We start from the raw sequence: 15,446 nt of genomic DNA on the forward strand, positions 1-15,446 counted from the left end.
GGCTTCATTCTTTCCTATATTTCACTCAAGATCAGAATTATCTTTGACAGCAAATACATGTTAAGTTTATATTGCCTGGCCAGCTTACTTACAATGAAGGGTTTTGACATCACTCCACCAATATGTTGAATTTTACCCTTTGACCTTACAAAACTGGTAAACCGTGTGGTATGTACCAAGCCAGTCACATACAGGAAAGGACTCAGCCACAAATCAGGTAGTGAAATTGTTTTTAGTAAGTTGCTCAGAATTGTGATTAGTTTTGCACCATATTATTTATTTATTTATAAATTTAGAGTACCCAATTCATTTTTTCCAATTAAGGGGCAATTTAGCGTGGCCAATCGACCTACCCTGCGCATCTTTTGGATTGTGGGGGTGAAACCCACGCAAACACGGGGAGAATGTGCAAACTCCGCACGGACAGTGACCCAGAGCCGGGATCGAACCTGGGACCTTAGCGCCGTGAGGCAGCAGTGCTAACCACGGCACCATTGTGCTGAGCTGACACTATTATTTAGATGGTCCCAGCACAATTCCCTAATATTGTATATTATATTTGTTTCAGCAGTGTCCTTACAAGTGCGAAGGAATGCGGGTGAATATGTCTTCATACTCAAGATTCGCCTCCACAAATATTGTTATCACATGGTGCAATTTTCCAAATAGTATCGCTTTGGATTTAGTTACCAACCGTTATTCTAGTGTGTGGCCAGTCTAATTGAGCTTTAAGCAAAGGGGTGGAGCGAAGGCGGTAACTGTTTTCAGGAAGTTCATTATAATAGAGCGAACATCAGGGTAAAGGGACATTCGCTGCACCGTGGACAGCGAGGGACTGGCGCAGCCTTTACAGAAAGCTGAGGTCCCGTTTTATAGTCAACGCTGGGAGAAGGAACAAAACAAAGACATTCTGCAACCAGAATTGCTTTCCTGACAGAATGGGTGGATCTGTTTCCAGTTTGGATGAGAACAGATGCAATTATATCAGAGGTGGGGACGATTCAATTGCAACGATGAAACTTTCTGCGTTGTCGGTGGCGGGGAAATGACTGCGCAGTGTCGGGTAGCTCAATCTGATTAAGAGTCCAGTGAATGTAAACTTTTGGTAAGATAGCAGGGCGGGCGTGGATGGGAAATTGAAGCGTCAGTGTTGTGAAACGGTCGGTGCAAGAAAATACAGCCAAAGTAACTGTTTACAAAAAATAAAATTGGTCAGGAGGGTAGTATGTCTGTCTGGCACTCCACGGGAGACGTGTGTGTCCCCTAGCCCTGTGGAGATGATTGATTCCCTTCCAAGCATTCTCCCTTATAATCAATTTCCTTTTAAGGTCCAGATACTTTGCACCGACAACTTTAAATCCGACAGAACTGTGAAATTTAGTAAAGTTTAGTGTAATTGTCAACGTGTGTGGGGAGGGAGAGACCCAACTCTCAACTCCTGTGGAAGATATGATTCATGCAGAGTTCCATTGCCCACATTATGTCTACAAAGAACCTTTAAAAACCCAGATATATTTTCCAGTTCAAGCACTATTTGCTTCCTACAAAAAAGGACGGCTTCACTTTATTCATATATACAGAAGGGTTAATTATTAACGTGTGGCAGTATTTTACTCTTGTTTTAATTATTAACGGGTTACGAGAAAGTCCTGGAAGTTTAACTTTTCGAGTGCCTTTGGCAACCGATTTCTGCTAATTATTTCTGATGTGTATAAACGGTAGCTGGACTGCAATGTGGAGTTTTGTGTGTTGCTAGTGTTGTGTGTTTGGAATTGCGAGTGTTGCTGTGGGCGCAGTTCAACCGGTTTAACGGTGAAGGATTGGGAGAGGTCATCGGTGTTTTAAGATTTGGGGGCTATTGGGGGAGGGGGACGGCAGCGCGGATTGGACTGTTCTCCCGGTTCACCTGTCAGGATAAAGGAACAACTGTGTTGAATTGGTGTTGGAGTTTATCAGGTGCATCGGTGAAGCTGTGTGAGATAAAAAGCAGAACATGCTGGAAATAGTCAGCGGCCTGCCAGCATCTTCTGTGGAGAGAGAAACAAGAGTTAATGTTTGAGCTCTGTGACCTTTCACCAGAACTAGGTTCAGATTGCCAGCGTTTGCTTCAACCTCAGGAACACGTGGCAGGAGCTGAGTCTCCAACCGCGGAGATTCCTGTCAGTAAGTTGCCTGCCTTCCCAGTCAGGTGGGGTGGAGGCAAAGTCATGTGTCTCAAGTGTTGAAGCCTGTTGTCGATATCTTCGCGCTCTCTGGATGAGGTTGTCAATGCAGCAATTTCCAGAAGCAGTTCTGAGTTATGAGACTTTGTTGTCGACTGGTCATTGATGCTATTTGGCGTCACTCCAGGCCTGGCAGCCAAACTTCACGATCTTGGTCAAGGTAACGATGGAAACACCAAGAACACTCTCCGAGCGGAGGAGACGTGGCGTTTGGTCCGCCAACGCATTCATGCTGATCTCTGTACTGAATCCACAATAGTCCCTCTGCATTCAAGCTGCACTCTCGCGTGCTTCCCAAACATCTGCTAACAAAAGGAAGAAATAAGCAATTTGGAACATATCAGTGGGAAATGCCTTTATGGTTACAGCATGGGAAATATGAAAAGCTCTGTGGGCGTATTGCATGCACCCCATTGATTGGCTGACACTAAAGGTGGACTTGGCGGAGGGAGCTCACCAAATGGCGACCTTCAACTCAGTTTCTCTAGTTGTAATATTAGCTGTTACATTTCATCAATCAGGTGGATTCTGTCCTTGCTGTAGTTTCCTACAGCCTTTCCTTCAGTCCAGGATCCGACATTCACTGCCTGGTATTCCCCTTGGCGGTCCCAGTTCACTCTGTTAACAGTTTTCCGATTGGAGGATATCTTTAACATGTTGAACAAACGGGAATCAGTACACTTTACATGGACTTTTAACAGCACACAAGAGAACGTGAAATGTTAGAGTAACAGTAACTGGCTGGATAATCATTAAATATACTGAGAATTTCATGGCATATCAGCTGCCCTGATAAAATGTATTTGCATTTATTACCTTTGCACATGTTTCTGTCCTGGCCTGATGGGCTAAAAGTCCTTCCCCCCCAATTCGAAGCATTTTCATGTTCTTTCTGTAATGTCCTTCTCACCGTCTTCAGCACTTATAAATAATAATTAAATAAATAATCTTTTATTGTCAAAAGTAGGCTTACATTAACACTGAAATGAAGTTACTGTGAAAAGCCCCTAGTCGCCACATTCCAGCGCCTGTTCGGGTACACAGAGGGAGAATTCAGAATTCTCAGCTGGCACGGGAATTAAACCCGCGCTGCTGCCCTTGTTCTGCCTCACAAAGCAGCTGTCTAGCCCACTGAGCTAAACCAGCCCTGTTAGTATTGTACTAAAACTATCAAAGAAACGCTGAGGACCCGGATTCGAATCACGGCCCTGGGTCACTGTCCATGTGGAGTTTGTACATTCTCCCCATGCCTGCATGGATTTTACCCCCATAACCCAAAGATGTGCAGTTTAAGTGGATTGGCCATGCTAAATTGCCCCTTAATTGGAAAAAAAATAATTGGGCACTCTAAATTTATCAAAAAACTATCGAAGAAATAAACATGTTCATGCTGCTTAAGCACTCTTGTTGCCAAGTACGAAATTGTTCATTTTTATTCAGCAGCGTAAATCTTCTGCCTGACAATGTTGTTCAGGATTCAGTTCCCTCGCTCTCTGTTCAAGTACATAGAAGAATCCTGCATTGATATCACTCCTACAAATGATGTAACTTAATTTCACATGTTGTACATGAGCTGAAGAAGGTACCAAATGATTGCAGGCTTCCGAGGAACATTAAATAAAAGCTACACATTTTAAAATCATGGACACCCATGTCAAAATTTCCTGAAGAGCGTTCCTCTCACCCCAGAAACAAATTTTGGGCCCTTCCACACCAACCTCCTCGCCTACCCCCCTCCCACCCACCACACCGACCCCAACAACTTCCACTAGCAAACACAAATTCAGGTCAACTTCAGACAGGGGTTAGTTTCCTAGTGCAAGCTACACTCTGTGCCCATCATAATGGAGGAGGGGGTTACAGTAACATTGTGTCCAGGCCAGGAGACCCGGGAGGCTTGGCAGACTGGAACAGCCCATCTGTTATCACCCTCCCCAATGTGAGTAAAAGTCTCACCAGTCCTACAGAGACCTCTCCAAATAACTGCCTCCAATGGCTGCACCTCTCTAATGATGTCACTAGGAATCTCTGCCAACTCCATTACAAACATTTTCAGATTTGCTCCATGGCTCTGTCCATGGCAATTAAAGTGATCACAGTGCTCAACTTGCATGGCTCTGGATTCTCCCAGTTCCTCACAGGATATCTGTTTAACGTTAACCAGCTAATTGTCAGAACATCAATCCGGCAGGTAACGGATGCCCTACTTCATACAACAGCCAAATTCATTGATTCACATTCCGCCCAGCTAACAGAGGCACAGAGCCAGGGATCTGGAGAGTTTGGTTCTCTAAGGTTCCACAACAGTTTGTACATCGTGCTAAAGGCACCAACCAAGCAGTTGCTGACATATATGTATAGAAAGAGTAAATGCTGGAAAACACCAGCAGGTCTGGCAGCAACTGTGGAGAGAGAAACAGAATTAACTTTTCAAGTCTGTATGATTCTTCTTCAGAGTTCCAAGGAAGAGTTATAAGGATTTGAAAACATTAACTCTGTTTCTCTCTCCACAGACGCTGCCAGACCAGATGAGTTTTTCCAGCATCTACTGTTCTGAATTCAAATTTCCAGTGTCAGCAGCATTTCCCTTTTATGAATAGAAAGAGGTTTCATTCCCAGGATGTCTAGCCCTTCTAAGATGCAAAGCAGACTCTTACTGCTGCAAAGGATCATCAAAGGGCAGAATCTGCAGGATGTCTTCATCAACTGATTGGTAGTGTAACAGCTTCTCCTCCTTCTGCACACCATGGCTTAAGCAACCGAAGTAGAAGGAGGGAAGCTGTTATGCCACCATCACAGTCAATCATCGTGTTGGCAGAGCAGAACCATACCAGGAGTCTCAGCTATTGGATGGTCTACATCCTGACTTAGTGTAATGTTCATAAATAGCAAAACATGAGGCAAGCACCTGAGTGTATTTCAACACAACCATTTATTTTATTGCAAGCTAAAGGAGGGAAAAGTTATGTATGAAGGTAAGTCCGCCAATGAAGGAGTATGTGGCAATTGTACTGGGAGAGTTGAAATGTGGGATGTGCATATGTTAGAGTGGTGGAAAGAGTTGGGCTTGTGCAAGCAGGTGCCAGGGGAGCTGGAAGTGCCTTACCTGAGTGTAATGTGAAGTTTGGTAGTGTGTGTGTTACTTTAAGAGACTAAGGTTCATTCAGAGGTGAAGTTGGGAGGCCAGTTGTGGAGGATGATGCTATGGCAGAAATGTTACATAAACATTTGACTGCTTTTGCACAAATGATGGAAGTGAGAATGCAGGGTAGTGGGAGGGAACAACTAGTAGAGCTATTTGTAGAAAAGGAAATAGTTCTAAAGTAATGAGAAAAATTCAAGGTTTTAACATAGAACATAGAATTTACAGTGCAGAAGGAGGCCATTCGGCCCATCGAGACTGCACCGGCTCTTGGAACGAGCACCCTACCCAAGGTCAACACCTCCACCCGATCCCCATAACCCAGTAACCCCACCCAACACTCAGAGCAATTTTGGACTCTAAGGGCAATTTATCATGGCCAATCCATCGAACCTGCACATCTTTGGACTGTGGGAGGAAACCGGAGTACCCGGAGGAAACCCACGCACACACGGGGAGGATGTGCAGACTCCGCACAGACAGTGACCCAAGCCGGAATCGAACCTGGGACCCTGGAGCTGTGAAGCAATTGTGATATCCACAATGCTACCGTGCCATCAGGTCACAAGGTGGCTTGTGGCCTGGTGGCATACACTGTAGGCCATCCAAGAAGTCAGAAAGTGATAATAAAGGATCTAGCATACTTTCAATTTCCTTAAATATGCCAATGGTAGGGCAGCACGGTGGCGCAGTGGCTTAGCACTGCTGCCTCACGGCACCGAGAACCCAGATTCGATCACGGTCCTCGGTCATTGTCCGTGTGGAGTTTGCACATTCTCCCCGTGTCTGCGTGGGTCTCACCCCAACAACACAAAGCCATGCTAACCCTGCACACCTGTGGTAAAAGGTGCCAGGGGAGCTGGAAGTGCCTTACCTGAGTGTAATGTGAAGTTTGGTAGTGTGTGTGTTACTTTAAGAGAATAAGGTTCATTCAGAGGTTTTTACCACCTGTGGTAAAATTTTTATTGAAGTATTTGTAAAATTTTATAACAATAACAGAAAAAGAACAGTAAACATTAAAACAACACCTACCCCCCGCCCCCCCCCCCCCCTCGGAATGCTGCTGCTGCCGACATTTTAAATTTCTCCAAGAAAGTCGACGAACGACTGCCACCTCCGGGAGAACCCTAGCATTGATCCACTTAAGGCAAACTTTATTTTCTCGAGGCTGAGAAACCCAGCCATGTCATTGACCCAACTCTCTACACGTGGGGGTTTTGAGTCCCTCCACATTAAAAGGATCCGTCTCCGGGCTACCAGGGAGCTAAATTGTCTTTTAATTGGAAAAAAATAATAATTGGGGTCTGTAAATTTATATTTCAAAAAATATGTAAACGATGCTATCATTTACTCTTAGAGTCAAGAGTGGGCAACGTAATATCTTTGTTCAAGATAGGAGAGAAAGATCATCTGGGTAACTATAGATCAGGTAGTCTATGGCAAAGGTGTGAAAATCTTAAAGGCTAGTTTTAACACTGCTTGCCCAGTGGAAATCGGGCAGGTAGACATTTGAATTCACCTATCAACAACACCCCTCATTTATCCCAGAGGCTACGATTTTAATCAGTTTGTCTGAGCAGAACTGAACAAATATCGGAAACTGGCAGATTGGACTCCAATGATGTCAATGAGATCCGTGCTCCTTTAATCATGGGCTTGTGTGGTAAAGTGAAAGTGGTTGTATTCAACCTAATAGGAAGCTGCCATATTTCTCCCCATATTGTCCAACACTTAGTAAAAGAGAATGCTGGAGGCCTGCCTGCCACTATCCAGCTGATTGGGCAAGGCCTGATAGAGCCAGCAGTGCCAGCTCCCGAGAGATTGGGCTTTTAAAAATGCCCATTTTTAAAAATCCCCCCATAGAGACCCCTGCCCCCCAACATGCACATGCCCACCACTCCCCCAGGGAACATACTCCAACATAGGAGCACACCCCGCCCCCCATGCACAGGGAACACCCTGCATGGACTTCCCCAACTGAAGTCTCCTCTACCTGGCCATGTCCCGCTCCTCCCAGGGTTTATACTTAACTATATGCCCCCGTGGGTTCCCTTTGCCTGATACCCATTTAAAAAAATCTGTTGGAAATCTTGCCGATGTGATATCATGACGGAAAGGGGGGAATTCCCAATGTGGGGGGACGATATGGCCTTGGGAAGTCTGCTAATGTCATTTAAATGAATTAAAATGAAGTTCGCGACCTTCCTGGGTATTACGTCATTGGCGGGAGCACGGGGATAATCTGAAAATGACCCAAGATTCTCATTTATCAGCACTTGTGAGATTCTGTGCCTGCTCATGGTTAATGTGGATGCGAACTACCCCGACTCTAAGTGCCAGGGACCCAGGTTGATTCCGACCTCGGGTAACTGTATGTGTGGAGTTTGTACGTTCTCCCCATGTCTGCGTCAGTTTCCTCTGGGTGCTCCGGTTTCCTTGCACAGTCCAAAGATGTTCAGGCTAAGTGGATTGGCCATGCTAAATTGTCCCTTAGGGAGGGGGATTGGACCTAGATAGGGTGGTCTTTCGAAGTGTCGATGCAGACTCAATGGGCTGAATGGCCTCTTTCTGCACTGTAGGGGGTTCTATGATGAATAATTGAAAACTGAGAATTGATTCAGAACAAATCTCAGCGACATGCCTGACCTGACAAGAGGGGAAGGCCCATTGTATCTTCTGCTGTCCTGCCAGCTTACCTGTATTATTCAGTCAGTCTTGGCATTGAGATACTGTACTTCTTCTGTGTAAAGCTTTTAAGAAATAATAACTGCATTAGAACAAAGAACAAAGAAAAGTACAGCACAGGAACAGGCCCTTCGGCCCTCCAAGCCTACACCGACCACGCTGCCAATCTAACCTAAACCTTCTACACCCCGGGGTCCGTATCCCTCTATTCCCATCCTATTCATGTATTTGTTAAGACGCCCCTTAAACGTCACTATCGTGCCTGTTCCTACCACCTCCTCTGGCAGCGAGTTCCAGGCAGCCACTACCCTCTGTGTATCCTACCCCCATATTGGGAACTCCCCCCTTGCCGACATGACATCACATTGGCAAGATTTACAACAGGTTTTTAAAAATGGGACTAGCTGCTTGGGAGGATTTGCAGAGTGGATAAATCATTACTAGGACTTTGGGTCTTTTGTATGAATAGATTAGAACCGTGTCATGAAGGTGATAAGACAAAAGCGAGACAGTGGGAGATGAGGGGGTGCTTCCAAAATAATAAATATTGCTGTGCTCTCAGTTTGGGACTAATTGGAAAGATCTTTTAGAGACATGGGGCGTCATTCTCCGACCCCCCGCCGGGTCGGAGAATGGCCGTTGGCCGCCGTGAATCCCGCCCCCGCCAAAGTCTCCGCTCCCGGAGATTGGGCGGGGGCGGGAATCCGGCCGCGCCGGTTGGCGGGACCCCCCGCTGGATTCTCCGGCCCGAATGGGCCGAAGTCCCGCCCAGAAATTGCCTGTCCCGCCGGCGTAAATCAAAGCTGGTATTTACCGGCGGGACCAGGCGGCGTGGGCGGGCTCCGGGGTCCGGGGGGGGGGGGGGGGCGCGGGGCGATCTGACCCCGGGGGGTGCCCCCGCGGTGGCCTGGCCTGCGATCAGGGCCCACCGATCCGCAGGCGGGCCTGTGCCGTGGGGGCACTCTTTCCCTTCCGCCTCCGCCACGGCCTCCACCATGGCGGAGGCGGAAGAGACTCTCCCCACTGCGCATGCGCGGGAAACTGACAGCGGCCGCTGATGCTCCTGCGCATGCGCCGGGAAACTGACAGCGGCCGCTGCGCTCCCGCGCATGCGCCGCATTTCTGCGCCAGCTGGCGGGGAAACAAACGCCATTTCCGCCAGCTGGCGGGGCGGAAATCCCTCCAGCGTCGGCCTAGCCCCTCAATGTTGGGGCTTGGCCCCCAAAGATGCGGAGCATTCCGCACCTTTGGGCCGGCGCGATGCCCGTCTGATTGGCGCCGGCTTTGGCGCCAGTCGACGGACATCCCGCCGTTGGGGGAGAATTTCGCCCATGATACAGGCACAATGAGAGATCCACTTCTGTGCTGTAGACATCTCAGAACAAATACTTCAGAGTGATCGAGAATGAAGACGATTCTGTAATGAGGTGGTTATGTAAAGATGTCCCACTTATTTTCTCTTCCTTTAACCCAAGAATACTGAGGCCAATTATAATATCCCTATTACTACCTTGACCAACAATGTCTAACAGCACAGTTTATGCATCAAAATTGGGATGCTCCCTGTTTGTATAGCTCAGGTTTATTAATTGAACAAAGCTCACCGCAATAATTATTCCGTTTTATTTGTAAATAATCAGGATTATGTATATTCTATTACTAGAACAAAATGAATATATGAAATAATTTAGTTATTTGTTTAATCTGATATCAAATTTTTGCGGATTCCTGGTGCAAACATTTTTTCAATTAAGCGGCAATTTAGTGTGGCAAATCCACCGACTCTGCACATCTTTTTGGGTTGTGGGGTGAGACACACGCAGACATGAGGAGAAAGTGCAAACTCCACACGAACAGTGACTCGGGGCCGGGACTGAACCGGGTCCTCGGCGCCATGAGGCAGCAGTGCTAACCACTGTGCCACAGTGCCACCCTCTGATATAAAAAATCTTTAAGTTGAATATGCTCCTTTATCTTAAAATGCCCAAGGTTGGCCACAGTTTACATTTTATGTGCACCCAAAATATTAGGAAAGTCAAAGCAATGCACTATGCTTTCACGATGTAAAATAAATTGAACCATTTCCTGGCCTGATCCATGACATAAGCATATAATTTACACATGGAATGTAATATAGAGGCCAGGCACGATAAGTAGGATGACAGATGTGGTTAGTTGCAAAATTGCTTGTTTCTATTCCCCAAAATGTAAGGCGTAGCAGCGCGATAGAGAATCATTGAGTTAGACTGAAACCTACTGACTCCGAAATAGATACAGATGTCAGAGAGGTCCAACAGAGCTGTTATGTTTTGTGCAAATGTCAGTGTGTACTCTTCATTTCACCTTGGTGGATGGAGAATAACAGTTACAACTCCCACCATGGTGCAGTGCAACAGTCACAGTGCACTGCAATGGTGAATCACAAAAGGGAATGACGCCATGTATGTAGCTGGTGTTTCTGGTTGCGTAAGAGGCAGCATGAGTTTAGTCCCGTAACAATTACACAAAATTAATCCTAATAAAGTAGTGCAAAAAACAACGTACTTTATATTTATAATTCAGATTCGAAATTAAAACAGCTTTTCTGGTAACTATTCTAAAATGAAAACTTCTCAATGACGCATGCTGTGGCAGTGGAGGTGTCAACCCCCGTGGAGCAGGCCAGAAACCTTCCCAAAACATGCCTCCTGCCAAAAGCAGATTAGAGCTTTATTATAATAAAATGTAAATGTATGAAAATGAAGGTACATGTTATTTTGGTAACCTTTCATACCCTTATAAATATGAGTCCAGTTTTGCTAGGTTCTGTCATGATAGCACTGAAGATTTAAAGGTACATTGTCTTTGATTTGCAGTTTTTGGGCTGAAATTATAAATATCATGTAAGATTTATTTTGCACCTCTTTGTTAGGATTAATTTGTGCACGCGGTTTATGCTGCCTCTCAGACAACTGGAAACACTAATTATACACATTGTCTGCCAGTGCATTTGTATTGGAAAATCTGTGGGTGGGATTTTCTGCACCTGCCGCGTTGAATTTTGAGGGGGCAGAGGTGGCTCATCATTGGCCGTTGGCAGGATCTTCCAGTTCCGCCGATGCCAACGGGTTTTCCCATTGTTCACATCCTCTGCTGCCAGAGGACGGGACAGAGAATCCTGCTGCTGGGAACGGCTGGAACATTTCGGCCTATGTTTAAATCTACAGCCTCAGTGTTAGTCTTCTGAGAGTCCAGTGTATGTGCCAAATTCTTATACACTGTAAATAAAATTATCTTAAAAAGATCAATGCAAGTCCAGCTAAAACTCCTTCAGTTGACTGTAAACATTTTAACAATACCTGTTTTCCTCCAACCTGACAAAATACTCTACAATGCTTCAGTAACACTGGGCGGAATTCTCCCAATTTGAGACTAAGTGCTGTGGTGGGGTTGGGGAATTTGGAGTGTTTCCTGCTGTGGCGACTGGCAGGTAAACATGTCAAATCTTCCTTCCAGACCTCATTAATCATGCACTTGGGTGTTTTATGCTATTTTCAGGAGGGGGCTGGATGGCGCGTAATCCACCATTGTGTCCGGGCACCATATTGAGAAGGTGCCCAACATCACTGACCCATGATTGAAGATAGAAGATGGACCTCCTGAAAATGAAGATAGATCTCTGGGAGCACTCTGAAACCAGAAGATGGACCTCTTGAGAATGAAGATGGATCTTCAGGAACATTCTGAGGCTGGAAGATGGGCCTTCTTCAGGGCACAGAAATTCAAAGATCCACCTGTAGTTGCTCCCCAACCCACTGATGTGGTGTTCCAAAGTCCAGGGTTGTGGACAGCCTCCATCCTGAACTCTGGAGGAAGTCACAGAATTCCTAAAGGCAGAATGTAGCCATTCAGCCCATAGAGTCTGCACCGACCCTCTGAAAGAGCACCACACCTAGGCCCACCCCCTGACCTATTCCCATAACTTCATAGCCCCACCTAACCTGTACATATTTGGACACTAAGGGGCAATTTTAGCGTGGCCAGTCCACCTAACCTGCACATCTTTGGACTGTGGGAGGAAACCGGAGCACCCGGAGGAAACCCATGCAGACACGGGGAGAAAGTGCAAACTCCACACAGACAGTCACCCAAGGTGGGAATCGAACCTGGGTCCCTGGCACTGTGAGGCAGTGGTGCTGACCACTGCCACCGTGCTGCCTGGGCATTGTTTAGATGAGTCCTGATACCTGTATGCCTCGTTGTTCTGAATGTGATTCACGCTGGCGTGTTCTCCCACCGGCATTGTGGAAAATCTGGCATGGAAGGGTCAGGCATCCATTTGCCTCCGATTAATGTTAATAAATGGGTTAAGAGACATTCCAATTAGTTTTCTCATTTATGTTAAGTATCCAATAATTGACACTGATATGTAATGGGGCTTCAGGTGGCCTCCGTGTCAGGTGATGTGATGATAGAGTTTTGTGCAGAATCTGTAAAGTGAAATAAAGGTGTTTGTAAAAGGAGCAGAATCTTTGACTCTTTATACAACAGCAGCTAAACGTCTAACAAATGGTAGCAGAGGATGGTTGCTGTGCAAATGTGAAGGGTTGAAAGATACAACTTTTCCAGACCAAACCAAGCAGTGAGTGAGAAGAAAAAAAAAGATATATGGCTGAACATAGGATTAAGATGGCAGGATATGACTATCCTCCCTTATTTTCTGAAAGGGGATCGTACGGCCAATGGAGAAGTGCAGTAGTTATGTGGACTAAGGTAACTGCCTTGGGAAAGAGAAAACAAGGTATGGCATTGGCTCTTTCTCGACCTTATGATGGTAAAATCCGGAGCAAAGTGTTTTCTGAGCTGGAATTGGAAGAGTTAAACTCAGAAGACTCTATTATATGGATAAGATTTATAAAAAGGCTGACTTGTTAAGTGTGTATGAAGCATGGTCGGATTTTGATAGGTTCTGGAAAATAGAGGATTTCTCCATTGAAGACTATACAATGGAATTTGGCAGACTATATAAAAGGCTGCAGAAACACAACCTGGAATTTCCACAGTCTGTGTTGGCCTTTAAATTACTTGACTGAGTTAGAGTGCGCAACATGGATAGGCTCTACTGTTTGCACTGGCGATTGAGCCCCTGGCGATAGCGCTGAGAGGTTCCAAGGGATGGAGGGGAATACTTAGGGGAGGAGAAGAACACCGGGTATCTTTATATGCGGATGATCTGCTACTATATGTGGCGGATCCAGCGGAGGGGATGCCAGAAATAATGCGGATACTTGGGGAGTTTGGGGATTTTTCAGGGTATAAATTGAACATGGGGAAGAGTGAGCTGTTTGTGGTGCATCCAGGGGAGCAGAGTAGAGAAATAGAAGACCTACCGTTGAGGAAGGTAACAAGAGACTTTCGTTACCTGGGGATCCAGATAGCTAAGAATTGGGGCACATTGCACAGGCTAAATTTGACGCGGTTGGTGGAACAGATGGAGGAAGATTTCAAGAGATGGGATATGGTAGCATTGTCAATGGCAGGGAGGGTGCAGGCAGTTAAGATGGTGGTCCTCCCGAGATTCCTCTTTGTGTTTCAGTGTCTCCCGGTGGTGATCACGAAGGCTTTTTTCAAAAGGATAGAAAAGAGTATCATGGGTTTTGTTTGGGCCGGGAAGACTCCGAGAGTGAGGAAGTGATTCTTACAGCGTAGTAGGGATGGGGGGGGCTGGCACTACCGAGCCTAAGTGAGTATTATTGGGCCGCTAATATTTCAATGGTGAGTAAGTGGATGGGAGAGGAGGAAGGAGCGGCGTGGAAGAGATTAGAGAGGGCGTCCTGTAGGGGGACCAGCCTGCAGGCTATGGTGACAGCCCCATTGCCGTTCTCACCAAGGAACTATACCACGAGTCCGGTGGTGGTAGCTACACTGAAGATTTGGGGACAGTGGATACGACATAGGGGAAAGACCGGAGCACTGGGGGGGTCCCCGATAAGAAACAACCATAGGTTTGCCCCGGGGGGAATGGATGGGGGATATGGAATGTGGCAAAGAGCAGGTATAACGCAATTGAAAGATCTATTTGTGGATGGGAAGTTTGCGAGTCTGGGAGCGCTGACCGAGAAATATGGGTTGCCCCAAGGGAATGCATTCAGGTACATGCAATTGAGGGCTTTTGCGAGGCAACAGGTGAGGGAATTCCCGCAGCTCCCGACACAAGAGGTGCAGGACAGAGTCATCTCAAAGAAATGGGTGGGGGACGGTAAGGTGTCGGATATATATAGGGAAATGAGAGACGAAGGGGAGACTATGATGGACGAACTAAAAGGGAAATGGGAAGAAGAGCTAGGGGAGGAGATTGAGGAGGGGATGTGGGCAGATGCCCTAAACAGGGTAAACTCGTCGTCCTCGTGCGCCAGGCTAAGCCTGATTCAGTTTAAGGTATTACACAGGGCACATATGACTGGAACACGGCTCAGTAAATTTTTTGGGGTGGAGGATAGGTGTGCGAGGTGCTCGAGAAGCCCAGCGAATCATACCCATATGTTTTGGTCATGCCCGGCACTACAGGGGTTTTGGATGGGGGTGACAAAGGTGCTTTCGAAAGTAGTAGGAGTCCGGGTCGAACCAAGCTGGGGGTTGGCTATATTTGGGGTTGCACAAGAGCCGGGAGTGCAGGAGGCGAAAGAGGCCGATGTTTTGGCCTTTGCGTCCCTAGTAGCCCGGCGCAGAATATTGCTAATGTGGAAAGAAGCCAAGCCCCCGGGGGTGGAGACCTGGATAAATGATATGGCGGGGTTCATAAAGTTAGAGCGGATTAAGTTCGTCCTAAGGGGGTCGGCTCAAGGGTTTACTAGGCGGTGGCAACCGTTCGTCGAATATCTTGCGGAAAGATAGATAGGGGAGAACAAAGAAGGCAGCAGCAGCGGCCCAGGACTTGGGGGGAGGGGGGGGGGAGGGATGGGGGGGGATGGGGGTGGTGGTGTGTGGCCTGAGACAAGGCAGTTGCCAATTAGGGCTAGTTTTTATTTTTTGTTATTTAATATTTATTTATTTGTTGTTGTTTTTGTTTAAATTTAAAAAGGTCATTATTATCTGTATTGTTACAATGTTGTGTAAAGGATGCACAATGTACTGTGTTGGTTGACCAAAAATTTTCAATAAAATATTATTTAAAAAAAAAAAAACATGGATAGGCTCCTGGTTTTGACAGGAGTTCAGCTTGCGGATAAGGATATCTTATTCGATCAGATGACAGAAGCTTTAAAAATGTTTCTGGGAAACATTCGATTCCGATGGCTCTGATGACCCAAATAGGTCAGCCTGCAATAAAGCAGAATATGGAAAATACACTACTAACAGGATGGCGAAATCGTACAGCTACGAACAGGTTCCAAAACTATAGAAGGAGATCGGGACCC

General features: G+C 46.3%; 1 protein-coding gene across 2 annotated transcripts in view; it reads left to right on the forward strand.

Annotated features, from left to right (window-relative positions):
• Positions 1-788: 788 nt before the first annotated feature.
• LOC140426462 (protein Niban 1-like) overlaps positions 789-15,446 on the forward strand; it is a 255,171-nt gene continuing 240,513 nt past the window's right edge. The window contains exon 1 of one of the 2 annotated variants that reach the window (XM_072511270.1): positions 789-990. In XM_072511270.1, coding sequence (XP_072367371.1) covers positions 939-990 — 52 coding nt within the window. In that variant the 5' untranslated portion in view covers positions 789-938. The remainder of the gene's footprint in view (positions 991-15,446) is intronic. The other variant, XM_072511269.1, reaches the window with a different exon arrangement.

This window comes from Scyliorhinus torazame, chromosome 7 (genome assembly GCF_047496885.1).
Source record: "Scyliorhinus torazame isolate Kashiwa2021f chromosome 7, sScyTor2.1, whole genome shotgun sequence".
Taxonomy (NCBI): Eukaryota; Metazoa; Chordata; class Chondrichthyes; order Carcharhiniformes; family Scyliorhinidae; genus Scyliorhinus; species Scyliorhinus torazame.